Below are 27861 nucleotides of genomic sequence, written 5' to 3' on the forward strand. Positions count from 1 at the left end.
GTCAAGTAAATTAATAAAATCTTAAAAAAAAATAATTAGTGTAATTCCACACATCAACAGGTTAAAGAGGAAAAATTCTATAATAATGTCAATAGATACAGAAAAAAACACAATCCATAATCTAAAATTCATTCATGATAAAACTCTTAGCAAGGGGAATTTCCTCAATTTATTAATTATCATCTAATAACAACCTACAGCTATAGCTAATGGCATATATAATTTTAAGAAACTTGATTAGGAACAAGGCAAGGATGTCCCCTCTCACCACTTCTATGCACCACTGTACTAGATGTCCTGAATAATTCAGTAAGACAAGGAAAGGAAGTAAAACATACGCAGATTGGAAAAAAAGACATAACACTTTATGTTTGTTCCCAGATGACACGATCATCCATGTAGAAAATCCCAAGTAACTGACCGAAGAACTGCTGAAACTAATACGCAATTATATCAAAGTTGCAAGAAACAAAGTTAATATACAAAAGCCAATGACTTCAAGAAACAAAGTTAATATACAAAAGCCAATGACTTCCCTATACACTACCAATGAGCAACTGGTATTAAAATTAAAAACATGTGGGCACTTACAATAGAACCAAAAAAGAAAGAGAGAGTGAGAAACACATTTAAATCAAAATATGTATGATATCTATAGCTGTAAGACAATATCTATAAGAGAAAAACTGTAAAACTGAAGAAATACATCAAAATGATATAAATAAAAGGAGAGATAGTCCAAATTCATAGATAGGAAGACTCAATATTGTTAAAATTTAAATTTTTCACAACTTGATCTATAGATTCAATACAATCTCAATGATTCTAAAGTTAAATGCAGAGGAGAAGACTCAGAACAGCCATTACCAATACTGAAGAAAAAGGACACAGTCAGAGGACTGAACCTACCTGACTTCTAGACTTACTGAAAAGCAACAGTAATCAAGACTGCAATATTGGTGAAAGAACAGACAAACAGATCAATGGAACATAACAGAGAGACCAGAAATAAACACACACAAATATAGTCAACTGATCTTCGACAAAGAAGTAAAGTCAATCCAACTGAGAAAGAAGAATCTTTCAACAAAGGGTGCTAGAATAACTGCATGTCCACATGCAAAAGAGAGAGAGAGAGAGAAAGAGAAGAATCTAGACACTGACTTTATAGCTTTCACAAAAATTAACTCAACATGGTTCATAGACCTAAATGTCAAATTCAAAAGTGTAACAATTTTTAAAAATAAACACAGGAGAAAATACAAGTGGCCTTGGGCTGGCATGGAGTTTTTACATACAGCACCCAAAGCACAATCCATAAAGGAAAAAATTGAAAAGCTGGACCTCATTAATATTGGTTAATTCTGCTTGCTCTATGAAAGACATTGTTAAAAGAATTAAATGAAAAGCCACAGAAGGGAGAAAATATCTGTTAACAGAATTACATCCAAAATATAAAAAGAGCTGAACAGACACCTCACCAAAGAAGACATATAAATGGAGAATAAGCATATGAAATGATGCTCAACATTAAAGATCATTGGCACACTGTAAATTAAACAGGATACCATGACATGCCTTATTAGAATGGCTAAAATCTAAAATGGTGACAACGCCAAATGCAGGAGAGGATGTGAAGCAACACAAACTGTCATTCACTGCTGATGAGAATGCATTATACTATAGTTACTATTAAAGACTGAATGTTAGTGCCCCCTCACCCGCCATTCATTTGTTGAGTTCTTAACCCCCCAGTGTGATGGTATTAGGAGGTTGGAGACTTTGTATTTAAGAATACAGCAAGAAGGTAGCTCCCTGCAAGGCAGGAAGAGGGGCTCTCACCAAGAATCAATTTGCTGGCACTCTGATTTGGACTTTCCAGCCTCTAGAACTATGAAAAATAATGTCTGTTGTTTAAGCCAGCCAGTCTGTGGTATTTTGTTATAGCAGCTCAAGCTAACTTAAGACAGCCATTTTGGAAGATAGTTTGGCAGTTTCTTATAAAGCTAAACATAGTCTTACCATACTACCAAGCAAGCACTCTCTTAAGTATTTCCCTAAACAATCTGAAAACTTATGCCTGCACAAAAACCTACACATGAGTGTTTATACCAGCTTTATTCATTAATTGTCCCCAATTGGAAGGAACCAAGATGTCACTCAATAGGTGAATATACAAACTGTAGTACATCCATACAATTCAATATTATTCAGCAAAAATGAAATGAGCTGTCAAGCTACAAAAAGACACAGAGAAACTTTTTAAAAAAACTTGTCAGAAAAGACTTCCTAATGTATGATTCCAACTTCCTAATGTATGATTCTAGAAAAAGGTAAAATTACAGAGACAGAAACAAAACAAAACAAAACAATGCCTGCCAGAGGTTGAAAGGGAGGGAGTGGGAGTGAATCAGTAGAACATAGGAGTTTTTTAAGGCCAGTGAAAGTATTGTGTATGATTATGTGATAGTGGATGCATAACATTATGTATTTGGCAAAACCCATAGTACTACACAACACAAATGCTGAACCCTAAAGTAAACTATAGACTTTAGTTAAAATAATAATGTATCAATACTGGTTCATTGACTGTAATAAGTGTATTACATGAAGGTAAATATTAACAACAGGAAAACAGGGCCGTGGAGGTGGACAGAAGGAGTAAGAAAGAAAAGGAGAGAGTATATGAGAACTCTGTACTTTCTAATAATTTTTCTATAAATGCTCTAAGAAATAAAGAAAAGTCTATTAATTAAAGTGCATTTATAAAAGAATACACATACACATATATATTTATGAATTTTTATTTTCTTTGTTATATTTTCTACACTTTCTGGGTTTTTCAAAAATGAGTGTTCACTGCTTTATATTTAAAAAATTTTTAAATATCCCAAATGGAATAAATAAATTTGTCATTAAAACAGAACAACAATCTGATCCAGATTAAATTAAATCCAGAAAACTCTGATCTCTGATCCTGTTGTCCAGTTAATATAATCTCTAATTCTTCTTTTTCTTGTCATATGTTAATTAAAAATCATGCTACCTCCCCTTACAGTTGTTTTCTGGGGAGACTAAATGAGGAAAGCTCCTTAAACAACAACAAAAAGAGTATAAAAGAAAGTGCTAAAAATGATTAATTATAGGAAAAGATAGGTGTTTCCTTTGATTGAAAAGAGAGGTAGGCCTGGAGAGATTTCAGTGAAACCTTTAACCAACTAACAAAGGCTAAATTTATCACAAATTAGAAATACAAAGAGAGCATTCTATTAAACCAAAGGTTTTCTCAGTCCAACTGTAAGGCTATATGGAGGAACAGCTTAAATTCAATGAAGTATGAGTCATGGTTTAACTGAAACTTCTGCCCTGGGGAAAAACTTGTTTTATCTGAATGTATTTCTACTTCGGTGTAGCTGTTTTCAAATTCACAACTGTAGGAATTTTCTGGTCAGTATTGATCTGAAGGCTATAATCTGAGATAAATGGAAATACAGTGTTTCCAAAGTCCTTTCTTTTATGGCCAACAGCTACATAAAATTTGTCCTCACACATAAAGGTTTCTTAGTCTTTCGTAATTGATGGAATTTTAAAGCTTAGAAGAAATCAAAGCAACATGTAATCAAGCCCCTTTCCCTATTTATTGTCTTCAGACTGTTAACAAAAACAAAACAACTCTTAAAATTAACAACATTAATCCTTTATTGAAATGACTTTGGTATAGTATCTCATATCCATTAACAGCCTCAACCATTCACTTAAGCCCATCTAAGTAGCTTGATCTGGTTCCATTATAATAATGTATGCTTTATTCTAGCATGACACAGCATAGAGATTTATTTCACACTGAACTTTTCTGAATTAAAAAAAAAAGATTCAAGAACAGGTGTCTCAGGCTAGATTTGGGACTGCATAAGTGAGCTTTGTGTTAGGGGATGATAAGAATACATTTAAAATTTTAATTGAAGAATGCCAGGCACCAGAGGCAAATAGCATGCAATTTTTTTAAATGCTAAAAACAGCCAGCTGCCAAAAAGGGCAAACTAGCTGATGGTTACAGCTGTTTACAATCATGTAACAGAAACACAAAAGCTGTGGGAAATATCAGAAAGGGAGACAGAACATAAAGACTTATATTTCTTGAGATATGTCTTATCCACATGGTGGACTATGGCCTCTATATACAATTTCTGTACAGTGGTGTTAAGTTACCACAGCATGGCATAAAACTATTCAAAATGAAGGAAAAATGACTTTCTGACTATACTGTTTTAAATGATCTACAATTACATCTTGTTTAGTTAATTTAGGAGAGAGTTGACTGCATCATTCTTACTGTTTTATATAATGGCCACTGAGAGAAAGTGAATTATTCCATGTAGTGCTGCTAGGAAAAAAATGTGTCCAAATCTATCTTTTGAATTGGGAAATTGAGTGGCAGATTGCAAAAATGTGTTGTCTAACATTCCAATGACAAAAGAGATTGTAAAATGTCAAGGAAGCGAAAAAAAAGTCTGAGCTTTTACCTTTTCCTTATTTCTGGTAGTCACTAACCTAAACAGAAGAGGAAGGACAGGAGAAAGAACAATGGCCTTTTAAAACATCCACAGATTGAACAGTCTTTTTCTGTAAGTGTTTCTTATCTGTCATCCCTGACAGAAAAAAGCATTTGATTAAATTAAACTGATTAAACATAAAACTGGATAACAACATATTCTGTTTTACTAAAGAAGCAGAGCTTTAAAATCCTAGTTTGCCCTTGACAACAGACAATTCATTCCATCAACACACAGCTGTGGAACCACTTTTTTCCCTGCTCTTATTAAATAATGACATAGCTAGATAGAGGGTTCTATTTTTTAGCTACAATGCAAAAGACTTCATTCAAACCTTCTCCAAATGATTCTTTTTCCTCTTCTTTACTTTAATCTTCTCGACATACTCAAAGACCCAAGGAATTCATTTCAATGGGACTGAACTGCAAAATGGTCTTTAAGAAGTGGTATAGCAAATGCAATAATTTGCAGAAGTGTTGTTTTTGCACCTGTGGCCACTCCTGATTTTACTCAGTTACATAGATAATTCCACTACTAGAATAGAGAGGAATATGTACAAAAAAAAAAGTTATGGACATGCTAAGACTTATAGTTAAACATGTATCACTCTTTTGTTAAAAACTAAAAATGCCATCAAATATACATTTTATATAAAATTAATGCTAAACAAAATATCTGCACCAACAATAGAACACAGAAACCAAAATTGCTACTTATCACTAATATATATTTCTTTCAGGCTAAGAAAAATGTTCAAAAAAGAGATTTCATTTAACCAAATGAGAAATACTTATATACCCACAACAGACTAGGGAACAGTGACATGTCCATATACGTTAATTGGTTCATTATCATTAATATTAATATTAATGATATTCAGAAAAAATAGCTTGAAGCTAGTGTCAGATTTTTTTAAAATGTCATGAATATGTACATAACATATATTACTCATACATTGGACACCAGTCTGCATGAACTACAAAATTAAAGAATTTTTATGCCTCCATTGATTTTATTTTTTGTTTGGAATATTATTCAATTGGCATGGAGTATTTATTCTTTTCTCTCTTTTTGAGAAAAATCCTTCTGTCTCCAACCACTTGATTAATCATTTAACTGTCATAAATTATGTTTAGCAGAAAATGCATCTCCTGATATAGTTTAATACTTTCTTGTGTGCTTAATTTAGAAAGCACAAATCTTTCAGGATGACATTCATTGTTTATATCATTGCCATGGTTTACAACAAAGGGCTGAGTGAGTAATAATAATAATGCAATTCTATCATTTCCTCAATTTAATTAAAAAATTTCCTAACAAGCAATTCTGTATTAACTTGACTGCTTTTGCTGCTATTCTTCAGAAGCATAGCTGCATTTATTGTTTTTCAAAAATGATTGTTAACGTTATAAAATTACATGTTGAATCCTTAGACTTAAAAGAAACTGATCACAAAAATTGCAATTACTATGAATGTAAACACTGGTTTTCAGTTTCGCCTATTCAATGACTGTTAAGAATGAATATAAAATGCAAGGTTTATTTAACTAAAGCATTATCATTTTCATACTTTAACAGCTGAGAAAATACTTGTACCTAAGTACCCTCTATCAGATTTGTTTTGGCATCCCTGAGAAATGCAACGTAAGTGCTATCGAGCCCATTTTTTTAGTCACTCTCTCCTAAAGGATAAACTGAGAAGCAAATGGTCTAATGTTCTCTTCCAGATAATTCAGCAAAGGATAGGCAGAAGGAAAAATAATGCCCAGGAGCTCTGATACTTTGGCATTATTCTAAGTAAGATATTACAGGTACATAAGCATTTTTATCATCATCTGTAAAGCAATCCAGTCTGTAGACTTGTGTATCTAAGATTTCTGGTCATTTTACAACTTTTAAAAGCCACTTCCTTCTCATTTTTCTGGCCTTTTGGCAACACTTCTCAATCCTTTAGGGTCTTGTTTATATCTTTATAACATCACTAACTATAGTTTGTCTTCATGAGATCAATTTTTTTAAATGTTTGTGTTAATCTCTACTTAGATTGGGAGCTTCTTGAGACCAGGGACTCTGTCTTAATTATCTATAATGAGATTGGCAAATCTCATTTTTTTTTTTTTTGGTATTCAAATAAGTCTCAATTTTAAGAAGATCCTCTACATACACATTTGTTACTAAAAATTGAAATAGCACATCAAAAAAATTACAATTCAATTTCTGAAAACCAGAAAAATCTACCCTATGCACACTCTCCCTTAATTATACTCTAACCAAAGCACCCCAAGTTTCTGTGTATTCCTTCTGCACAAGTTACTTGGCTTCCAATTTTTTGATGTTAGGTTTTATCTTAATGACTTTAAGTCATGAAGGTTTCTTATTACTTCTGGCAAATTACTTATCTACATAAAATATGGGTAATGATAGTACCTACCACATAGGTTTATTGTGAATATTAAATGGAATAACATATGCAAAGTTTTAAGCACTGCTAGATATAAAATTCACTAAATGTTACCTATTAGTATATACAGTATTACTTTCATAATGCCTAAATGAAGTGTTTACTGAGCCGAAGATATCCAAAGAGACAGACATACACACATACATAGCTGAGACTTTGTATAGGAAAATGCCATCTTAAGTTAAAAAGTATGGTTAAACTTAGCTATTTTTTAACTTAGCATTTTTTTTTTAAAGATTTTATTTATTTATCCATGAGAGACAGACAGAGAGAGACAGAGAGAGGGAGAGAGAGAGAGAGAGAGAGAGGCAGAGACACAGACAGAGGGAGAAGCAGGCCCCATGCAGGGAGCCAGACATGGGACTCGATCGCAGGTCTCCAGGATCACACCCTGGGCCAAAGGCGGCGCTAAGCCGCTGAGCCACCCAGGCTGCCCCAACTTAGTATATTTCAATGTTAAGTATTTTCTTAGTTATTTTCAGTTTTACTATTTTACTGAACATATTTTTTATATCTTACTAAAAATATTAGGAATAAAAATTTTTTTAAAAGTCTTTTAACATTAGGGTTATTTTAACTAATGCAAATATGTGAAGGTGAATTCTACCAAAGTAAAATTTATGAGATACCAAGAAGGTTAACTTCTATTAGGATTTTGTTATAGGCAATAATAAGGTCATATTTTAAAAACATTTTTCAAATATTTCCATGCCTTAGTAAAATAAAATAAAACATAAAAAATCATTTCTTTAAAAATAACAAAAAACAAAGCACCTTTTTCCATACCTGTTGCCTCATTTACTCCTCATCAGAAACCTGTGAATCACAATAGATTAGGCTATATTTCCTTTATTTGGTAGATTTGGGAAAAGAGCCTTACATTTTCTAAGGATCATTTTGCTTAGAGGCAATTTAATTTAAAACAAAAAAACAAAAAACAAAAACTGAGTAAAAAGTGTTGGCCAGTACTATTAGGCAAAAAAAAAAAAAAAAAAAAAGACAAAAATAAATCAGACAAGCTTCTCAAAGATTTTACAATATAGTCAAAGGGACATATAAACAAACTATTTAAATATAGTGTATAAGGGAGAACATGGGGTCAATTAGAGAGAAATATCACAAAAGAAATGATATTACAAGATAAATAGGATTTCATGTGATGAAATGGAGAAAAGACATTCTAGAAACATGTTCCCAGCATAGAAATACAAGTGTCTATTACTTTGAAGAAATAAATCAGTAGCTGGACTGGTGAGATCAGGAGTACTGGGTACATTTTGAGAAGTGGGTTATTTCCTATATGCTAAGTAAGGAATTTATACATACCTCTCTAGACACTGAGCAGTCACAGAAGAGCTTAAGAAACAAAATCATATTTGATTTTGGAAATATCATTCTGATGGCAGCATAGAGAACAGATTAAAAGGAGATAGATTCTGAAAGCAAGAGGGACAGTTAGGAGACTACTGAAATAGTTGCCCACAGAAAGATTAGGCATATGTAGACAAGATAAAGATACGTACAGTCTTCTATGACCTAGTGATATAACTACACTTCTAAGCTTATATACAGCTTTCTTATCAACACACTGCAAAATATCTGATGGCAGGTAAAAATTTAAGGTGTAAGGACAGACATAAATTAAACAGTTGAACAGAACTGAGAGACCAGAAATAGGCCCATATGTTGTCAACTGATTGTTGACAAAAGCACCAAGACAATTGAATAAATTGGAAAGACAAATTTTTCAACAGATAAAGCTGGACAGACTAGATAAACATATGGAAAATAATGAACTTTAACCCTTAACTCATACTGTACACAAAAAATAGTATGAGTGGGGTCTAAAAATTTTAGATTAAAACCAAGAAGGCTTTCAGAAGAAAGCATAAAACAATATCTTTGTGATCTTAGGAAAGGCAAAGATTCCTTAGAACACAAAAAGCATTAACTTTTACAGCACTAGAATAAAAATTGATGAACTAGACTTCAACAAAACACAGTTAAGAAAATAAAAAGACAAGCCACAGACTGAGAGAAAATACTTACAAATCATGTTTCTGATAAAAACTTGTATCCAGAAACACACACACACACACTCCTCTTATCAATTAAAAATAAAAAGATAAACAACTCAATTTTAAAAACTAATTAAAAAAATAAAATAAAAACTAATTTAAGACTTGGATAAGGATGTTGGTTACATTATCAAAACTCATTGGATTATACAATTAAGATCTGTTTACTTCACCAGAAACTAATTTTACCTCACACTAATAAGTACATGAAGAAGATCAAATTTTAAAAAACGATTCACAAATTTACAGTGATTGAAACTATACTTGTTTGGTAATTATTATTTTAGAGGAGGAGTCAGCAAACTTTTTTTGTAAAAAGCCAGGTGGTAAATATTTTAGCTTTGCAGGCCATATAGTCTCGTTGCAACTATTCAACTCTGCTACTATCGTATGAAAGCAGCCATAGACACTATGTTAACAAATGGGCATGGGTGTATTCTAGTAAAACTATCAAAATAGTGGGGAGCTGAGTTTGGCTGAGGACTACATTTTGCCTATCCCTTTTTTTAGAGCCTAAGATATATATATATACACACACACACACACATATATATATATACACACACACATATATATATATATATATATATTTTTTTTTGTAATACACTGTCATAGAGATCTCTACAGCTTTATCATATACCAGTACCTCCCAGGTGATAATATGGGCAGTAAAGATATATTTAACATACAGTAAGATGTGAAAAACTTTTATAAGCACTGCCCTAGAGTAACTAACACATATGCCCAAGGAGACAGGCACAAAGATATTCATTCATTATTGTTTGTAATGGGAAAAACTAGAAATAATTTAACTGTCCATCAATGAGGAAATACACAAATTATGACACATATTTACAATAAGATGCAGTATGTGAATGAACTACATGTTAACTTATTAACACTGTATAATATAAATGGATGCCTCTAAGATGGTCACCCATAACAAGCCATAAGGTAATGTTTTTAAAATTCTAGTAGCATTAACATACACTGTAATTAGCTTTAAGTGTATACTGTAGTGATTCAACACTTCCCAGCAACACCCAGTGCTCATTACAAGTGCGTTCCTTGATTCCCACTGTCTATTTCACCCATTCCCTGCTACCCTCCTCCTCTCTGGTAACCATCAGTTTGTTCTCTATCGTTAAGAGTCTGTTTCTTGGTTTCTCTCTCTCTCTCTCTCTCTCTTTATCCCCTTTGCTATTTGTTTTGTTTCTTAAATTTCACATGAGTGAAATCATATGGTATTTGTCTTTCTCTGACTGATTTATTTGGTTTAGCATTATCCTCTCTAGCTCCAGCTCCACCAATGTTGTTGCAAATGATAAGATCTCCTTCTTTTTGTGGCTGAGTAATATTCCATTATACATAAACACACACACATACACACAAACACATACATATACACCATATTTTCTTTATCCATTCATCTATCAATGGACCCTTGGGCTGCTTCCATAATTTGGTTATTGTAAACAATGCTACAATAAACACAGGGTATATGTATCCCTGTATATTAGTGTTCTTGTATCTTCTGGACAAATTCCCAATAGTGTGATTACTGGATTGTAGGGTAGTTCTATTTTTAACTTTTTGAGGAACCCCCATACTGATTTCCACAATGGCACACCAGTTTGCATCCCCACCAACAGTACAAGTACAAAACTAACACATCCTCACTAACACTTATTTCTACCATAAGAAAATCTTTCCTCTAAAAAAGGGATGGTTATCTTTGTCTCTTTGGCATATCTTTGTCTCTTCTGTTTTCATTTATATTTCTGAATGAGTTTCACCAAAAGCCACTGGGTACTTTTAAATTCCATTAATGTTGGTTGTCAAAGTTTCTCAAAAGAAACCCTTGCTGAAATCCCATGACCTAATTATGTTATTATTTTGCTTTGTTCCCATAAAGCTAAAGTGCTAATAAACATACAAGGTGGTTTAAAATATATAAAGCATTGTCTAATACACTATCACTTTGAATCCTCATAACTCTGTAAGGTACACAGACCAGATATTTAAAAACATTGTGGGACACTAAAGCTACACGCTAATAACTCCTGATTCCAAATCAAAGACATTGACTTGTCCTTATTGACTACGCCTTTCCTCATTCTGTAAAGGCCTAGCTTATGCTCCCAGTGATGTCTTTAATTTCCTCAGCCAGAAACAATTTCTCTATCCTCTGATGGCCCACAGAACTTTATACCACTCTTATGACACTTATCATATCTGGTCTTTGTTACATTAATAGATTTATGGGTCTTACCATACTTACTGCAAATTCCTGAAGGGCAGGGATTAGATCTTTTTTATCTTTATATCCCTGACAGCATCTAGGAATACTAGTTTTACTTGATGTCTAGCACACTACCCTGTTTTCTTAGAAGCTTCATTTTAAAAAATATTATAAATACAAATGTGCCCATTTATATTTATACTCAAATAAATATACGGTATTTGTGTAGCAGTTGTACCTTGAAAAAATTTAAGATGGAGAGAGAAAATCTCAAGCAGGCTCCATGCCCAGTGCAGAGCTCTACACTGGATTCAATCTCTCAACCCTGAGGATCATGACCTGAGCTGAAATCAAGAGTGAGATGCTCAATCCAGGTGCCCCTTTAGTTGTTTTTTTTTTTTTAAAGTAATCTCTATACTCAGTGTGGGGCTTGAACTTAAAACCCCAACATCATGAGTCACAAGCTCTACCAACTGAGGCAGCCAGGTGCCCTGGCTGTACAGTTTTTGAACAAGAATTATAATACTCCTAATTGTAGTATTATATCTTTTAGGAAAATCAATTTGACTTATAGCATTACTATCTGAAATTTCTTGCTTCTAGGGTTTACAACCTGCATTGTTTGAAGGCTACTTATATTAGTTTATTAAAATTTAATTGAATGAAAAGGAGTACCTCTTTTTGAATAGGTAGGGAACTCAGATCTAATCCTTTTCAATACAATCAGGAATATTTTTATTCCTAGCTTCCTAGGCAGCAAAACAGGAGAAAGAATAGTGATCGCTAAAGTATCAGGGATTTTATAATTCTGTAATCTGCTTCTGATCTTCTGCTAAAGGCAAGGAAAATGTGTGAGAAGGAATGTCTATTATCTAAATTACATATATATAAAATATATTTTATACCGTTACCTAATGTATAAATCTCTACTGAGCTTTCTTACTCAGCAATATCCTTTTGGAAGGAAAGAAAGGATATGTATAATTCCACTAATGATCATAGACTATTATCTTCCTATTCCATGGAATTAGCCTATAACTTATATAAACTCAAGGAAGAAAGATAAGAAAATTCTAGATTTATATCATATCCAGAGCTCTTGCATATAAAACTAACCAAAAGAGCTAGGAGGGATTCTTGACTTTATCATTTCAATACTTATTTTATTTGTAGAAACATTTCTAAACTTGATAAGATCCACATGTTTTAAACAAACAGAACTCTTATCAAAATGCTACTGAAAGACTGCATTCTTCATTTACATACTTTGATATTCGAATCAAAAGTCAAATGTGACTAAGCCTCAAAGACTTACATAGATGTGCCTCAGGAAAACAGAAAAATCCAATCATTTGAAAAAGGAAAGAAGGTGGAAGGAAGGGAGGGAGGGAAGGAAAAACAAGTGATGAATCTGGGTACTACTTGATCATATTAGAAGAAGGATTCTTTACTTTAGGAAAAAATCCTTTACATACATAGCTCCACTAAAATGTTTAAAACATAACTTGATTTAATTGACAATAATTCAATTTACAGCAAATTTTTAAGATAAAAAATATAACATAACATAAAAAGCATATCTGTATTTACAAAACCAATGATAACTTCTGAGACTGGCATCATGACTATGTGGCCCAGTCACTGCATAGGAAATAAGAGTGCCTCAATTCTATTTCTAGCTCTAGCAACCTTGGGTAGGTTCGAACTAGAAATAAGAGATTTAAAAAAAAAAACAACTTTTCCAATGAAATTGTGTCTACTCCACAATGACTTTAATGCTAATTATGTATTGCTACTTTCTAAATCATACCTCTTTTTATCTCTGAACTCACTCTGCCAGGAACCTCCTCTAAAGTCTGCCAGAAACCTGGTCTAAAAAGGCCAGAATATACTGCTAAAAAGATTCATTTTAGTGATAAACTATTTTTTTAATAAACAAAATCTACAATTTGGTAAAAGTGCTTCATACAGCATTGCAGGGTAACAGTTTGAGATATGGATCAGAATGCAGGAGAGGTAGGTTTGATTTGTTTCTTTTGTTGCATTTATTGTGTTCTGATCAAGTTCTTGGCATTGTGTAAATAACTAAGGAGACCTAGGGCCTATTGCCCTTTGGAGTTTCCCCTTAAAGATAAAATAAACAACTAAAAATTTAAATACAAAATGGCATTTCTTAAAGTTTTCCACCAAAATGCTTCCAATAACAGCAGAAGCAGAGGAGGGTAAACTTATATTACTTAGGAAGTTTTGTCTAAACCAATGGACTGAAGTTTGATGTTTCATCAAATTTTTCATTTTACTCCATTATAATATCCTGTTTGTTTTATTACTTGAAAGGATTTAACTTATATACCAGCAAATAAATTAATAGTCCAGGAAAATGTACCGTGTTTATTTATCCTGACAGTCCATAAGCCTCTGACTCACTTCCCCAGGTTCCTTATAATTCAATTTGAGAAGTATTTGATAAATTTAGAAATAAACATCTATGTGAGCTCACTCTGGACAAGGCTGCTGTGTGGTCAAAGCTTCAGCTCTCTAATACTGTATTTCATAATTATAAATGAGACATCAAAGGTTTCCTTTTATGTCCTCAAGTGGGAAGCTAAAGATAAAGGCAATGTCATAGTGAAAAGTAGTTTGAGTTCTTCTGAGACACACAAAATATAATCTGGTATTTTGCATTCCTGAAATAAAGATCTTTCTTTTATGAACCATGAATAGTAAAACAAAAGCCACACAGGTTGAAACAAAAGTCCTTATGTACCTGTAATGATACTTGCTTAGATCAGTAATTCTCAGAGAAGTGGGGAATAGGACAGATAGACTTAGAATCTTGAAGCACTGACATCTTGCTTTTCAACTACATATGGCACCAATTCACTCTCCAAACCCTGTACCTCTTGCTCCCAAACTCAACCAGTTTAAAAATCACTAACTACGGTGAGCCACTGTTATGGGTGGGAGTAAATCCTCTATCTCGGATGTGTTAGTATAGAAAAAATATTGAGATGGAGGCTTATGGCAGCCTCCTTAAAAATTTTAAGTATATTAAGATTAAATGATGGATGGTAACTAAATTTATTGCAGTAATCTTGTCACAATATATGCCCATATTAAATCATTATGTTGTATATTTTAAATTAATACGTTATAATATATCTCAATAAAACTGGAAAAATTATTTGATCAGCCAAGCTGAAGACTGAATTATCTTCCTATTCTTTCCATAAAATGATAATGCAAATTGTTGTCATATAGAAATTATCTAATTTTAAAATGTAGGGAAAATAGAGTTGTAAAATTGACTTAATAAAAATATCTTTTTTTTCTGAATTTTATGAGTTTGTAGTATTTGTCAGCTTTTTAAAATTTACCAAGAGTAAAGTCTAAAAGATATTACAAATAAAACAAAAATTTTTTTTATTAAAAAAAAGTTTATTGGTTCCTAAATGACACCAAAAGCCAGCTGAAAGCCAATTAATTTGTAACTTTGCCCCTCTCTGCTGCAAAAACAAAACAAAGGGCTTTGAGTCTTGAATTAAAGTCTATTGGTTTTAGGGGAGGAATAGAATCATACAGTCATCCAAATGGAAACCTGACAAACAACATGTTTTCAAAGCAAAATTTTAGTCTCTCAATAATCAAACTCTACAAGGAACTACTTCTAGTTCCCCTAGTGATTCTGTGCTCTCTTGCCTCTCTTTTCCACACGTGATGCCCAATGACAGAAAATTCTTCTATCATATCTCTACCTCATGGACTCCTATTCATATTTTGGGTCTCAGTTTAAAAATCATTTCTTCCAGAAGAAACTCAAATATGTGTTAGATATGTGCTTCAGAGTCCTATCAACTTACCCATATCACAATATATTTTCACATTACATTCAGTTGTCTGTCTTTCCCCCTAGGCTGTCCCTGACGGGGCAGCGACCATGTTTATCTTCATGTAGTCCAGTAGGGTGCCTGGCACAGAGCAGGTGCTTTTATTAAATTACTTTATTTTAAAATTGCCTCCATATAAAAATGACAAATAAAACTCTTTGATCAAAACGTTTTTGGAGGTTTGGAGGTATGGAGAGGAAGTAGCCATCCAGTTTTGATAATTAAATACAGCAAATGGCACTCTACCTAAAGATATACTTAAATCAGGCACCGTTAGGGCATTAAATTTTATCATATTTAGAAAATACTTTCTTGTTACTAGTCATTATTTTCACTTAAAATATTTTTTTCCAATTATACCTATCAATTAGGTCTTAATTTTTTATTAAAACAGTGGAAAAAGACAATGGAAGGAAATTTAAACAGCCAAAGTGGTTTAACTGCTCAACTGAATAAATGTTCAATTTTTAAAATAGAATAAAGAGTGGAGAATTGAGTTTAAATGGTTGAGGTTCTGGGCAGCCCTGGTGGCGCAGCGGTTTAGCGCCGCCTGCAGCCCGGGGAGTGATCCTGGAGACCTGGGGTTGAGTCCCACGACCGGCTCCCTGCATGGGGCCTGCTTCTCCCTCTACCTGCGTCTCTGCCTCTCTCTCTCTCTCTGTGTGTTATTTATCATGAATAAATAAATCTTTAAAAAAAATGGTTGAGGTTCTTTGTTGCTAAATCATCTACTCAAGAGTAGATCAACTAGATAAGCATTTTGGAAGCTGGTCATTGGAACAGCTCAAAATAGTTAATATATATTGAAAATCAGATCAATAATTGTTGGAAGAATACTTCAAGCCACTAAACACCAAAATTCCATTCTGAATTATCATCATGAATCTATTTGGAATAATCAGTCTTATTACATGTAGTTAGTTCAGATTTAGGAAACAGCTTGTATATATAGAAAAATAAATTGTATGTATAGAAAAATAAATTGATCATTTTATCAGCAACTTTAACACAACATCTAGAGGGAATGGGCAAGATGATGATGATGATAATGATGATGATGATTTTAACTGGAAGCATAATTTTGAATATTTTGCTTCACTTAATGAAATTACTTACTGCAAAGGATAAGGTTTCATATATAATGAAGGAGAAAAACAAAACTCAACCTATAACAAGGTATGATTTAGATACTTAAATGATCAGATGTGCATACTAATTCCTGTACTGGTGACAGATTTCAATAGAAATCACAAAATTCCACCTGCAGGCACATCATGTCAAGTGTGTATAAACAACAATAATTTCATGGTAGTGGTGCCAGGGGAAATATCCCACGATTCTTTATACAAGTCAGTACAATAACAGATGCAGTAGTTGATTTATGGCTAACTAAAGAATTAATGTTAAAGAACTAATTAAAATTCATTTTATTTCCTCTAATTCTAGAAATATGTTAGTTTCTCCAAAAGGTACAAATACAAGTTACATATAAAAACAGAAACAGAAGTGGATGGCCACCACAGCTTTCATGAAAATTAAATATTCTAAGCTCAAATATAAATCTCTTCCTCCTTTTAGATAACCGATTAGCATCTAAATTACGTTAGTTACAATGAATTCTGCAAGCATACTGAAAATAATCACTAGTTTAATTAATTAAAGGTGTCCAACAGGCACAGTATAATTCATTAGCACAAAGAAAAATATATGATTTTATAGAATATCTGTAGTGATAAAGGAAAGGTCTATAAATTAAAATCATAATTCTGTGTTACAATAATAAAATGGCTAACCAAGGACTGCAAATGACTGAGAAGAAAATACCACTGATAACTCTTCAGTGGAAATTATATGGAAGGTCTGGAAAAAGTTACAGGACAGGGGGAAGAAATAAATTAGTAATTTTATTTAATTCCTAGACATTCAGGACAATCTTGATGGCTGTCCTTGTTCTAATGGGTAAGGTGTTTGGCATGAGTTTACTGGGAAGGATGTAAACTGAAGGTAGGTAGAAGTCAATGTGCCAACCACAGTTCTGTCATTTATAAGCTGCATGATCCTGGATAAACCATGTGGTATCTATTTGGCCTTAGAATTCACATAAATAAAAGAAGGATGATTTCTAGAACCTGTTTAACTATAACATTAAGAAATTCTGCAGGTTTCATATTCAAGCCTGTCTAGCCTTCATATCCTGTAGTTGCCACTACAGACTACAAAATCTATGAGCAAGGACTAAAAATCAAACCAAATAGCTAATTGTAGCTTTTAGGCAAGGACAAATTATATACTAAATTTGGTAGGTCTGGTGAGGCCAACTTTTTACTTTTCTATTAACACAAGAACCTTGCCCTACTCTGGCTACATATTTGACAAGCAAAGATGCTTAAAACTAAACCAAGTTCACAAAGTGAAAAAGCCACAATGAGTCTGACAGATCTGTTTTTCCTGTATCTTCCTAACCTTGACACCCAATCTGTTTGCACCAGCTGTAAACTACAGACCAGATCAATGAAAGATGCAACCTCAAAATTAAAGCTCAGCTAAGGTTCTAGCTTAAGAGGTTCACTTTAAAACTTGGGTGAGTTACAAAGAAAAAATATGCTGGTATATACCATAAGGCTCCTAAACCATCCTAAGGAAGACAAAACTCACATCACAAAATAATACTTTTAAATCCATATAGAGTCTTTTATAGAGCAACTTAAAAAACATTTTACAAAAAATTACCCAATTAACTTTTCTGTCACTTCAGTGAAAAGTCAACGGTATTATCTGATATTTTCCAAAGAAGTTAAAAAGAAACAAAGGAACTAAAGTTACTCACTTTGCCAATTACAGAGCTTCTTAATTCCACATCCAGTGTTTTAAACTTATGAAAAAAGATGCTCAGCTCCATGACAAATTATATTAACAGAAATACCTCAGCCTTTTGAAAAAATTTTGACTTTCCACAAGATGTAAATGCAAGAGATGGTGTACTGTCTTGCTTAGCATTTCACCTAATCACTTAGTTCAGCATATACCACACTGTAGGTATTCTCTGTATATTTACCCGAATAAAGCTATTAATGATAGCTAATAATTACTAGAGTTCATGTATCAAGTACTGTGCTATGTGTATTACATATATTGCTTTACTTAATCCTACTAACAACTCAAAGAGGTAAGTAAATCATTCTCATTTTACTGATGAGAGAACTGAAGGCCTAGGTTAAGTAATTTGCCTAAGATTATAAACAGATAAAACCACAATTTTTACAAAGGTAGTCCAACTTTAGACCTTGTTTAAAGATCATCATTACAGAAAGAAGAGATTAGAAGTAAGAAAGTCTGTATTTTATTTCATTTATCACTAAATTCTTGGAGATAATGTCTAGCATTGTACCCTACTCATATTTTTCCTCATCAAATGTTTCATGGATAAAATTAAAATTGCACAAGAAAATTAGGTTTCATTGGCCTCAACAATATAAAATGGAGATAAAAGTACTTGCATGGTCTGTCTCAGTGGTTCTCAAAGTGTCATCTCTGGACCTGGAAACTTTGTTAGAAATACAAATTCTCAGCACCCTCCCCAAACCTACTGAATCACAAGCCAGTGTTTTCACAAGCCCGTGTTTTAACAAGCCTTCCCAGGTGATTCTCATGCATGGTGGAGATTCTCATATATCAGTCTACCTTACTAGCTAATTATATCAAATGATTTCAATAATGTGAAAGTACCCTAAAAAGTGAATCATGTATCATCATTAAAAGCATAAATTACATTCCTTAAAAAAACTTAGTGATTTTGCTAAATCCAGATAAAAATGAACATGAGAAATGAAATAGGTCATAAAGCACCTTTTTTTTTTTTAAAGGTTTTATTTATTCATGAGAGACACACACACACACACACACAGAGAGAGAGAGAGAGAGAGAGAGAGAGAGAGAGGCAGAGACACAGGCAGAGGGAGAAGCAGGCTCCATGCAGGGAGCCCGATGTGGGACTCAATCCCGGGTCTCCAGGATCACGCCCTGGGCCGAAGGCAGGCGCTAAACCATTGAGCCACCCAGGGATCCCCCATAAAGCACTTCTAAAATAAAGTATCATTCTAGATTTTACCTTGGTATGTAGAGCAGTCATGGATCCAGAGAAAAAGATGACCATAAGCCATAAAGCTGTGCCTAGAAATCTGGTAATTGGAATGTGGCAGTTCAATACAGAGATGTGAAATACCATACAGGCCTCTTACCTGACCAGTGTCCAGTGGAGGTGCCAGATCTATCTGTACAGGTCTCACTTACAGGTCTAAACACAGTTTCCCATCCACCAGTAGCATAGCGCCAATTCTGCGATTCCAAGATGAGTGTTCGCTGAGTACCATATGCAATCATGAAGCAATAGACCACATGATGGAGTTGACAGCCATAGCCACAGCCTTTGTTGATATTACATACCAGCTTCTTGGCTTTGCTGCAGTCCTTGGGATTCTGTCAGGAGGAAAAGACAAACAAAGGTGAAGAGAGGTCATCTTCTTTTTCTAAATGACAAGTGTCAAAAATCATATAATAAGCAAGGACTGATCCAGTGTATCTTACTAAGCAAAGCATCCAGCTTTAAGGTTTGAATTTCAAAGAATCCACGGAAAGTTTATTATAGAGAGATGGTAATGAAAAAGAACAGTTGCTTTGGAAATATCATGAAACAAATATGAGAGATACGTTCGTTAGATTACTCCTTTCTGCCCCGGACGCCGCCGAGGAAGCATCCTTAAAGTCTCCCCTCCCACCGCCGTCATGTCTAAGTCAGAGTCTCCCAAAGAGCCCGAGCAGCTGCGGAAGCTCTTCATCGGAGGCCTGAGCTTCGAAACGACCGATGAGAGTCTGAGGAGCCATTTTGAGCAACGGGGGACGCTTATGGACTGTGTGGTAATGAGAGACCCCAACACCAAGCGCTCCAGAGGCTTTGGGTTCGTCACGTCCGCCACCGTGGAGGAGGTGGACGCGGCCATGAACGCCCGGCCGCACGAGGTGGACGCAAGAGTCGTGGAACCAAAGAGGGCTGCTCCCGAGAGGATTCTCAAAGACCCGGTGCCCACTGAACTGTGAAAAAGATTTTTGTCGGTGGCATTAAAGAAGACACTGAAGAACATCACCTAAGAGATTATTTTGAACACTATGGGAAAATTGAAGTGATTGAGATCATGACTGACCGAGGCAGTGGCAAAAAGAGAGGTTTTGCTTTTGTGACCTTTGACGACCACGACTCTGTAGACAAGATTGTCATTCAAAAATGCCATGCTGTGAATGGCCACAACTGTGAAGTAAGGAAAGCCCTATTGAAGCAAGAGATGGCTAGTGCTTCGTCCAGCCCAAGAGGCCGAAGTGGTTCTGGAAACTTTAGTGGTGGTCGTGGAGGTGGTTTTGGGGCGAATGACAACTTTGGTCGTGGAGGGAACTTCAGTGGTCGAGGTGGCTTTGGTGGCAGTCGAGGTGGTGGTGGATACGGTGGCAGTGGGGATGGCTATAACGGATTTGGTAATGACGGAAGCAACTTTGGAGGTGGCGGAAGCTATAACAATTTTGGCAATTACAACAATCAATCCTCAAATTTTGGACCCATGAAAGGAGGAAATTTTGGAGGCAGAAGCTCTGGCCCCTATGGTGGTGGAGGCCAATAGTTTGCCAAACCACGAAACCAAGGTGGCTATGGCGGTTCCAGCAGCAGCAGCAGCTATGGCAGTGGCAGAAGGTTTTAATTACTGCCAGGAAACAAAGCTTAGCAGGAGAGGAGAGCCAGAGAAGTGACAGGGAAGCTACAGGTTACAACAGATTTGTGAACTCAGCCAAGCACAGTGGTGGCAGGGCCTAGCTGCTACAAAGAAGACATGTTTTAATTTTTTTTTTTTTTATTTATTTATGATAGTCACAGAGAGAGAGAGAGAGAGAGAGAGGCAGAGACACAGGCGGAGGGAGAAGCAGGCTCCATGCACCGGGAGCCTGATGTGGGATTCGATCCCGGGTCTCCAGGATCACGCCCTGAGCCAAAGGCAGGCGCCAAACCGCTGCGCCACCCAGGGATCCCCAGAAGACATGTTTTAGACAATACTCATGTGTATGGGCAAAAAACTCGAGGACTGTATTTGTGACTAATTGTATAACAGGTTATTTTAGTTTCTGTTCTGTGGAAAGTGTAAAGCATTCCAACAAAGGGTTTTAATGTAGATTTTTTTTTTTGCACCCATGCTGTTGATTGCTAAATGTAATAGTCTGATCATGACGCTGAATAAATGTGTCTTTAAAGAAAAAAAAACAAATATGAAATGAAGCAGTTACACTGAAAAAAATACTTTCATTTCTGTATCATTCAGAACATGTAAGTATGATCATCTCTGAACTCAAAGTTGCATACATTAAGATCTTTATGAAAAAAGTGAAATATGCTAGCTGTCCTTCAGCATGCTGTGCTTACCTTCCCAGCTGAAACTCAAATAATCTTAAATGAAAAACTATAATTTACCTATTAATTCCATCTTCCTCTAGAGTCAAGTGTCACAAACAAAATGTACTTTTCATTATGGAAGTGAAACTACTGAATAAAAAATATGATTAATAATTACAAGATGTTAGTTACAGGATTTAAAAAAAAAACCCTAATCTTGATGATGGCTACTAGTAATTTTCACAATACAATGTAGACTATGTTCTATACTGTCTTGAGACTGTATTATGTCAACTTTTTAGTCATTGAAGTATAATTAACATACAGTGTTATGGTAGTTTTAGGTGTACAACATAATGATTCAACAATTCTATACATTGCTCAATGTTCATCATAAGTGTGTTCACCATCTGTCACCAAACATCATTACAGTATTATTGACTATATTCCCTATGCTTTACTCTTCATCTCTGTGACTATTTTACAACTGGAAGTTTGTTTACCTCTTAAACCCCTTTACTTCACCCATTTGCCCAACCACTGTTATGCCAATTTTTAATCAGGAGGTCCATTTTTCTATTTGTGTACCCTGCTATAAGATGAACAGCAAGTGGTTAAAACACTTATTATTATCTAACAGTGGATGTGATAGGGTTAGTTAATGAGAGATGCCTTTTTTTATTCTAAAGCTTCAACTCTGGGGCACCTGGGTGGCTCAGTGCTTAAGTATCTGCCTTTGGCTCAGGTCATGATCCCTGGGTCTTGGGACGGAGTCCCGCATCAGGCTCCCCACCGGGAGCCTGCTTCTCTCACAGGTTCTTAGTTTATATGAGTCTTGAAAAAAAGCAGTTGCCAAACCACAAACCTAAAACTAATCTTCAGGGATATCATCTGTTCTGTCAAGAAGAGCCCTAGAAACAAAAGTTAGGAATGTGATGGTATAAAATGATTCTGAAGGAAAAGCTGGGAAGGGAAAATGCAACATGGTTACTTTCAGAAGAGGTATCTTTTAAGATCAAATGTGCCATAGCAGGCTGATCTTTTTAAAATCAAAGCTCTTGTTCATCAAGAGCCCTCTGAAGAGTTAGAACCCTTATGAATTTGAGAGAATCCACATAAAATTCAGCAAGATTTGGTCAATACTGTTTTCCCAATCAAGTACTAGAGTTGCTGATTCTTTTCACTTTTGAACTCCAGTTGGTTTAGCTGCAAAAGATTTGAGGGGAACAGAAGAGTATGAGATGTGCTATTGAAAGACTAATATCACTTACTTTCTATCCAATATTATAGAATAATCCTGGGAATAAGTAACATTCTCAAACTGACCCAAAGCTTTATTTTAATTCAATAGTTTATCAAAAGGGCATATAAAGAACACTGACATTTGTCAGATTTTTCAAGATTTGTAAGAAATACAGCACTTGAATATCTCTAAAATCCCTATGAATACAAAAGAAAATATTCGTTATATATTTTCAATAGACCTTTTTTTAGAAGTTTTTATTTTATTTTTTAAATTTTTTTAAAAAAATTTTTTTCCTAGGCAAAGAACTTTATTAACTTTGTTTCAAACTTTATTCCCAGGCTTCTTCAGCTTAATTAGCTGCAAAGAATGAATTGTGTATAAGCAAAAACTGAAAAGAGCTGCAGTGTCCAAGGGGCTTGGGCTTAAAAATATTAGAGATCTATATTTTATCAGATCCATGAACAAAATTTTAAAAAGCAGTCATAATATAAAATAGCAGCTCCCAGTAACTTCTTCAAGTTTTATCTTCTTCAGAAGTTGACTCAATTCAGTTTGCTTCATTCTTGGAAGCTTCATTAAAATTCTCCACAACATCTGGAACTTCATCATCATCATCCTCTCTGGTAGCAAGTGGTGCTTTTCCACCCACAGATTGTGTGGGCAGAGCTTCAGCCAGTCTTCTTAAACTAGTCAGACTGTCTGCATCAAGCTGGTTTAAGATACTGGGTAGCATTTCTGTCAGCTGCTTTGTCTCAGCATGGCCTGTAATGGTGAACATGTTCGCTGCCAGCGATGCCTGAACTTTAGGGTTGTTAAAATGGATCACTGTTCTTTTGTTTGTGAACATATTCACTTGTTCAATACCAGAGATACTGTTTACCCCTAACTTCTTTAAGGAGAACTGAAGTTTTTTATCATCTGCTGTAGCTGTTCTATGAACCACCTTCTTCTTTCAGCGAGCAGTTCCTTTCCCACCAATGCGCACTTGTGCTTGCAGTTTGGCGAGTTTCTCCTGGTTCATGATAGTTTCTTTCATCTTGTTGGAGTGCAAATGGGACCGCGCGGGGGACTAGGGTTAGCGCTCGGGGGATCTCGGGCGGACCAGCTGAGGTTAGGCGCACACACGCGGGGACGCAAGATGGCAGCTAGAGGCTAGAACAGTTTTTAGATATATAGAATTATTGCAAAGAGTACAGAGATCCCATAACATCACATCCAGTTTTTCCTATTATGTTTTTTTTTTTCCTATTATGTCTTACATTAATCTTCATTTTCTTTCAAGGAAAAAAGAGTGAGGGGACATAATAATTAAACATTTGAAACTAAGACTTTTTTTAAATAAAGAGAAGATATATATGCATTTATTTTTTTAAAAGATTTATTTATTCATGAGAGACACACACACAGAGGAGCAGAGACACAAGCAGGCTCCATGCAGGGAGCCCAACATGGGACTCGACCCCGGGTCTCCAGGATCACACCCTGGGCTGAAGGCGGTGCTAAACTGCTGAGCCACCTGGACTGCCCGACATATGCATTTAAGACAGGCACACCGCTTATGCTTCGAGAGTTTAATTAGAATGCAATGCTTTGAGCACAAGAACTGAATCTTAAAAGAAAGAAATGGCCAGTTTATGAAATTAAGCTCAATTCAAGAGTTTTAGTGCTCCTCAAACCAAGCTAAATCAAGAATATATTAAATCTGTTAAATCATAGGTAACATGGAGAAAGGAAAAAAATCCATTATGTTTGGTTCTGGAATTAAAAAGGTCTACAAATATACAGGGTAATCAATGGAAGAGTCCAAGGCAGAGGCTAGCAGTAAGAGAAGATAAAATGAATGACTAGAATAAGAACAGTTACCAAAGTACTGAAGAAGCTCAGAGTCACGGCTCAATTTTTTCACAAAAATATTTCCAAGTCTGAAAAATTCAAAACATCTTGTTCACAGAAAGGCAAAGAGACAGTGAAAAATAGAAAAAAATACATGTGTGTTTCTATCATAAGATTAGGTTCACCAGAATAAATGTCTAGAAAAAAACAAGCAGATATTTATAAGATAAACAAAGCAACAATTCTGAGATGGGCAAGGATTTATTCAGATAGAAAGGATCCTTATGGGACAACCTTTACCTGACCTAAGTCTTTGTTACCCATCACTGTTACAGAGTAGTAACAGATATTTATAGGAGCCTATAAAGGGGACACAGAACCTTTGTTACACACACACAAGTGTGCGCATATATATGTATGCATAATCTTCAAATTTCTTACCAAATAGTCTTTGTCAATTGCCACTGATCCTGGTTTTACACTTTCTGTCTGCAAAAGGCTTGCAGGTATGTCTCATCCATAAGCAAGCATATACAGAAGGGCCTCATTACTAAAAGAAGCTATAATTATGCTAACACTTTAACAGGGTAGCTATTTCTGATGATAAAACCTGTTTTTCAATTGTTTCTAGTATGCCTAATGCATTTTATTTTCTAATTCTCTATCAGTTATTCTAATTCTCTATCAGTTATCTCTATACAGTTATCAGTTCTCATCCTTATACAAGGATGCGGGCATATTGCTTTGTTCTATATTGTCATTCTTTCAATCTTTCCCCTCCTTTCCTTTTATGACACTCTCCACTCATCTCACACACACACACACACACACACACACACACACAGACACATACCCACGCGTGTGCATAGAATATCATAGGATACATCCCCAGCAGAAGTCCTACTAGGAAGTACTTCTCATCTTAGAGTGGAAGATGGGGAAATACAGATTGAAAGTACACCTCTTATGTCCCCAAGACATAAGAGCAAGAAGGTCTCACCTCTTCCTGCCTTGAGTATCACTCACTGACCAAGTATAGGTGAACTTTTGTTCATTAAATAAGTATTTATTAAACACTTAATATATACAATAAAACTCAGGAGATGACAATCCAATAGATTAAGAAAAATCACTTTCAGCTGGACTGGAAAGGGTTATGAAGAAAAATTTGTATTTAAGTTAAACCTTAAAAGGTATAATTTATTGTAGTTTTTGAAATGCCAAGTAAAAGTACTTTTTTTTTCATTATTAAATAAGAGTCTATATTGTAAAGAATGATGGTTAAGGGCAAAGTAAAATTATAAACTCTCTAAATTATACTTGTAATGTGGGATTTTTATATATAGGGTCTTCTTGAAGTCAAAGTCATTAATAGGCTCATATATTCTTCCTTGCAATGATGATGATTATTCAAGTTTTTGAAACAGGAGGTAATTTTGTCAAAATTACTTGAGACAACATGCTTAGTTAAGGAACTTTGCATAGAGAGGTTTAAGATAAAATTTTGTTCTAATTTAGTCTCTGTTATGAATTAAATTGTGTGATTTTTGCCTCATTTTCTTAATTTAAAATTGTGACAAAAATTCCCTCCCTCCACAATCTCTTTCTGCGTACCCATCCCTTCCTTCTCAGATACAAGGAAGCTAAATGACACGGTATATGCTCAAAGCTAATTCAAACATACTATCTCATTTATCCTCATAATCTCAAGAGACATTATTTCACAATGGATAAATGCAGTATCTTTTGCATTTAGTGCTACAAGGTGGTCCAATTATGGAGCTTTATAAGCTAACAATGTTATGTAACATTTTTACAGTTATACTTCTGCTGCAAAGTTAACACTATAGTACATATAAATCAAGAGATAAGGACTTAAGATAAAATAGGGTTCTTCTGTATTCAGTTTCCTTCTCTTCAGTTTTTTTTTTTTAAACACTATCTGAGGCATTTTTTCTGACACTGCTAGTTCCAAGAATGATCCTAGATCAATAGAACCAAAAGCAGTGTTTGTTCTCATTATCCTATAAATCAAAATTGAGAAGTATATTAAAATCAATATGCCTCTAAGATGGTACATTAAGAGAAGCAGCATCTCTTAAACCTAAATGATTACTAATTCACTAAAGGCATCATCATAACGCTGAAATATTTTAATCTTTTTTACTTTGGTTAAAATAAATACAAATAAAATACTTTTGAATGTATTTCAAATTACAAAAAGCCATTTTAATCTCTACTTTGCTAAAAAAGAATAGTTTTGAATCAACTAGCAAACCAGAATTATTCTTATATTAAGTAGGCACTGCTAAGATTTAGAAGTTTCCACTGCCTTCACCTAGTAATAAACCAGTAGTAATTGTGAATTAATGATGTAACATTATAAAATAGTATGGATTCCATGGCTTTTAAATTAAATCAAAGATAATGCCTTTTGCCCACAACTATTTAGGTTTCCAATAGGCTCAAGTAAAAGGCTCTTCAGAGGAAAATTTTCCAGGTACCATGTAATTTTCCTCTTATCTGCCTAGATTTACTACAGACCAAAAACATTACATTAAAAGGCTAAATTCACAACAAACAAAAAAGTTTAGTCAATATAAACTGGACATAATATCTCCAGGCATCTCTTGCAAAGAATAAATGCTCAATAACCATTAGTTCAATTGAATTGCATGTAGGGAGACAAAGATGATGTCAAGCTGACAGTGACGAAAATAAATTAATTGGTGACAAGCTAGAATTTAGAATTTGGCTCTCTCAATCTATTGTTCAATGCTCTTATCTATCTTCCCATGACGTCTTTAATACAAGATTCAACAAGAAGTGCACTCAGAGCACTTATCTGGTTACTCCCCAGCTTTATGGACATATGTATACTTGATGAATAAAAATTGAATATATTTAAAATGTACAACATGTTGATATATATACATACACACCATGTAATAATTACCACAATCAAGCTAATTAACATAGCTATTGTTTCATATTGTTACAATTTTTAAAATTATTTATTTATTTATTCATGAGAGACACAGAGAGAGAGAGAGGTAGAGACACAGGCAGAGGGAGAAGCAGGCTCCATGCAGGGAGCCCGATGTGGGATTCCATCCTGGAACTCCAGGATCACA

The 27861-nt window shown here is 34.5% G+C and overlaps 2 protein-coding genes across 13 annotated transcripts in view; both read right to left on the reverse strand.

The window, feature by feature from the left end:
* The window catches only part of FUT8 (fucosyltransferase 8), a 287889-nt gene that overhangs the window by 36033 nt on the left and 223995 nt on the right, over positions 1-27861 (reverse strand). For all 12 annotated transcript variants that reach the window (XM_041758780.1, XM_041758777.1, XM_041758783.1 and 9 more), the window contains one exon: positions 19460-19697. In XM_041758780.1, the coding sequence (XP_041614714.1) occupies positions 19460-19697 (238 nt within the window). The remainder of the gene's footprint in view (positions 1-19459; positions 19698-27861) is intronic.
* On the reverse strand, positions 23187-24109 carry LOC121493130 (transcription factor BTF3-like). Its single transcript, XM_041758789.1, has one exon. It carries the CDS (start codon positions 23739-23741, stop codon positions 23442-23444), a length of 300 nt encoding a protein of 99 aa, XP_041614723.1. The 5' UTR covers positions 23742-24109; the 3' UTR covers positions 23187-23441.

Source organism: Vulpes lagopus, chromosome 6 (assembly GCF_018345385.1).
Source record: "Vulpes lagopus strain Blue_001 chromosome 6, ASM1834538v1, whole genome shotgun sequence".
NCBI lineage: Eukaryota > Metazoa > Chordata > Mammalia > Carnivora > Canidae > Vulpes > Vulpes lagopus.

Excerpts from the sequence above, each read along its gene's own strand:
- LOC121493130 (XM_041758789.1), bottom strand. The coding sequence starts at position 23,741 with ATGTTCACAAACAAAAGAACAGTGATCCATTTTAACAACCCTAAAGTT.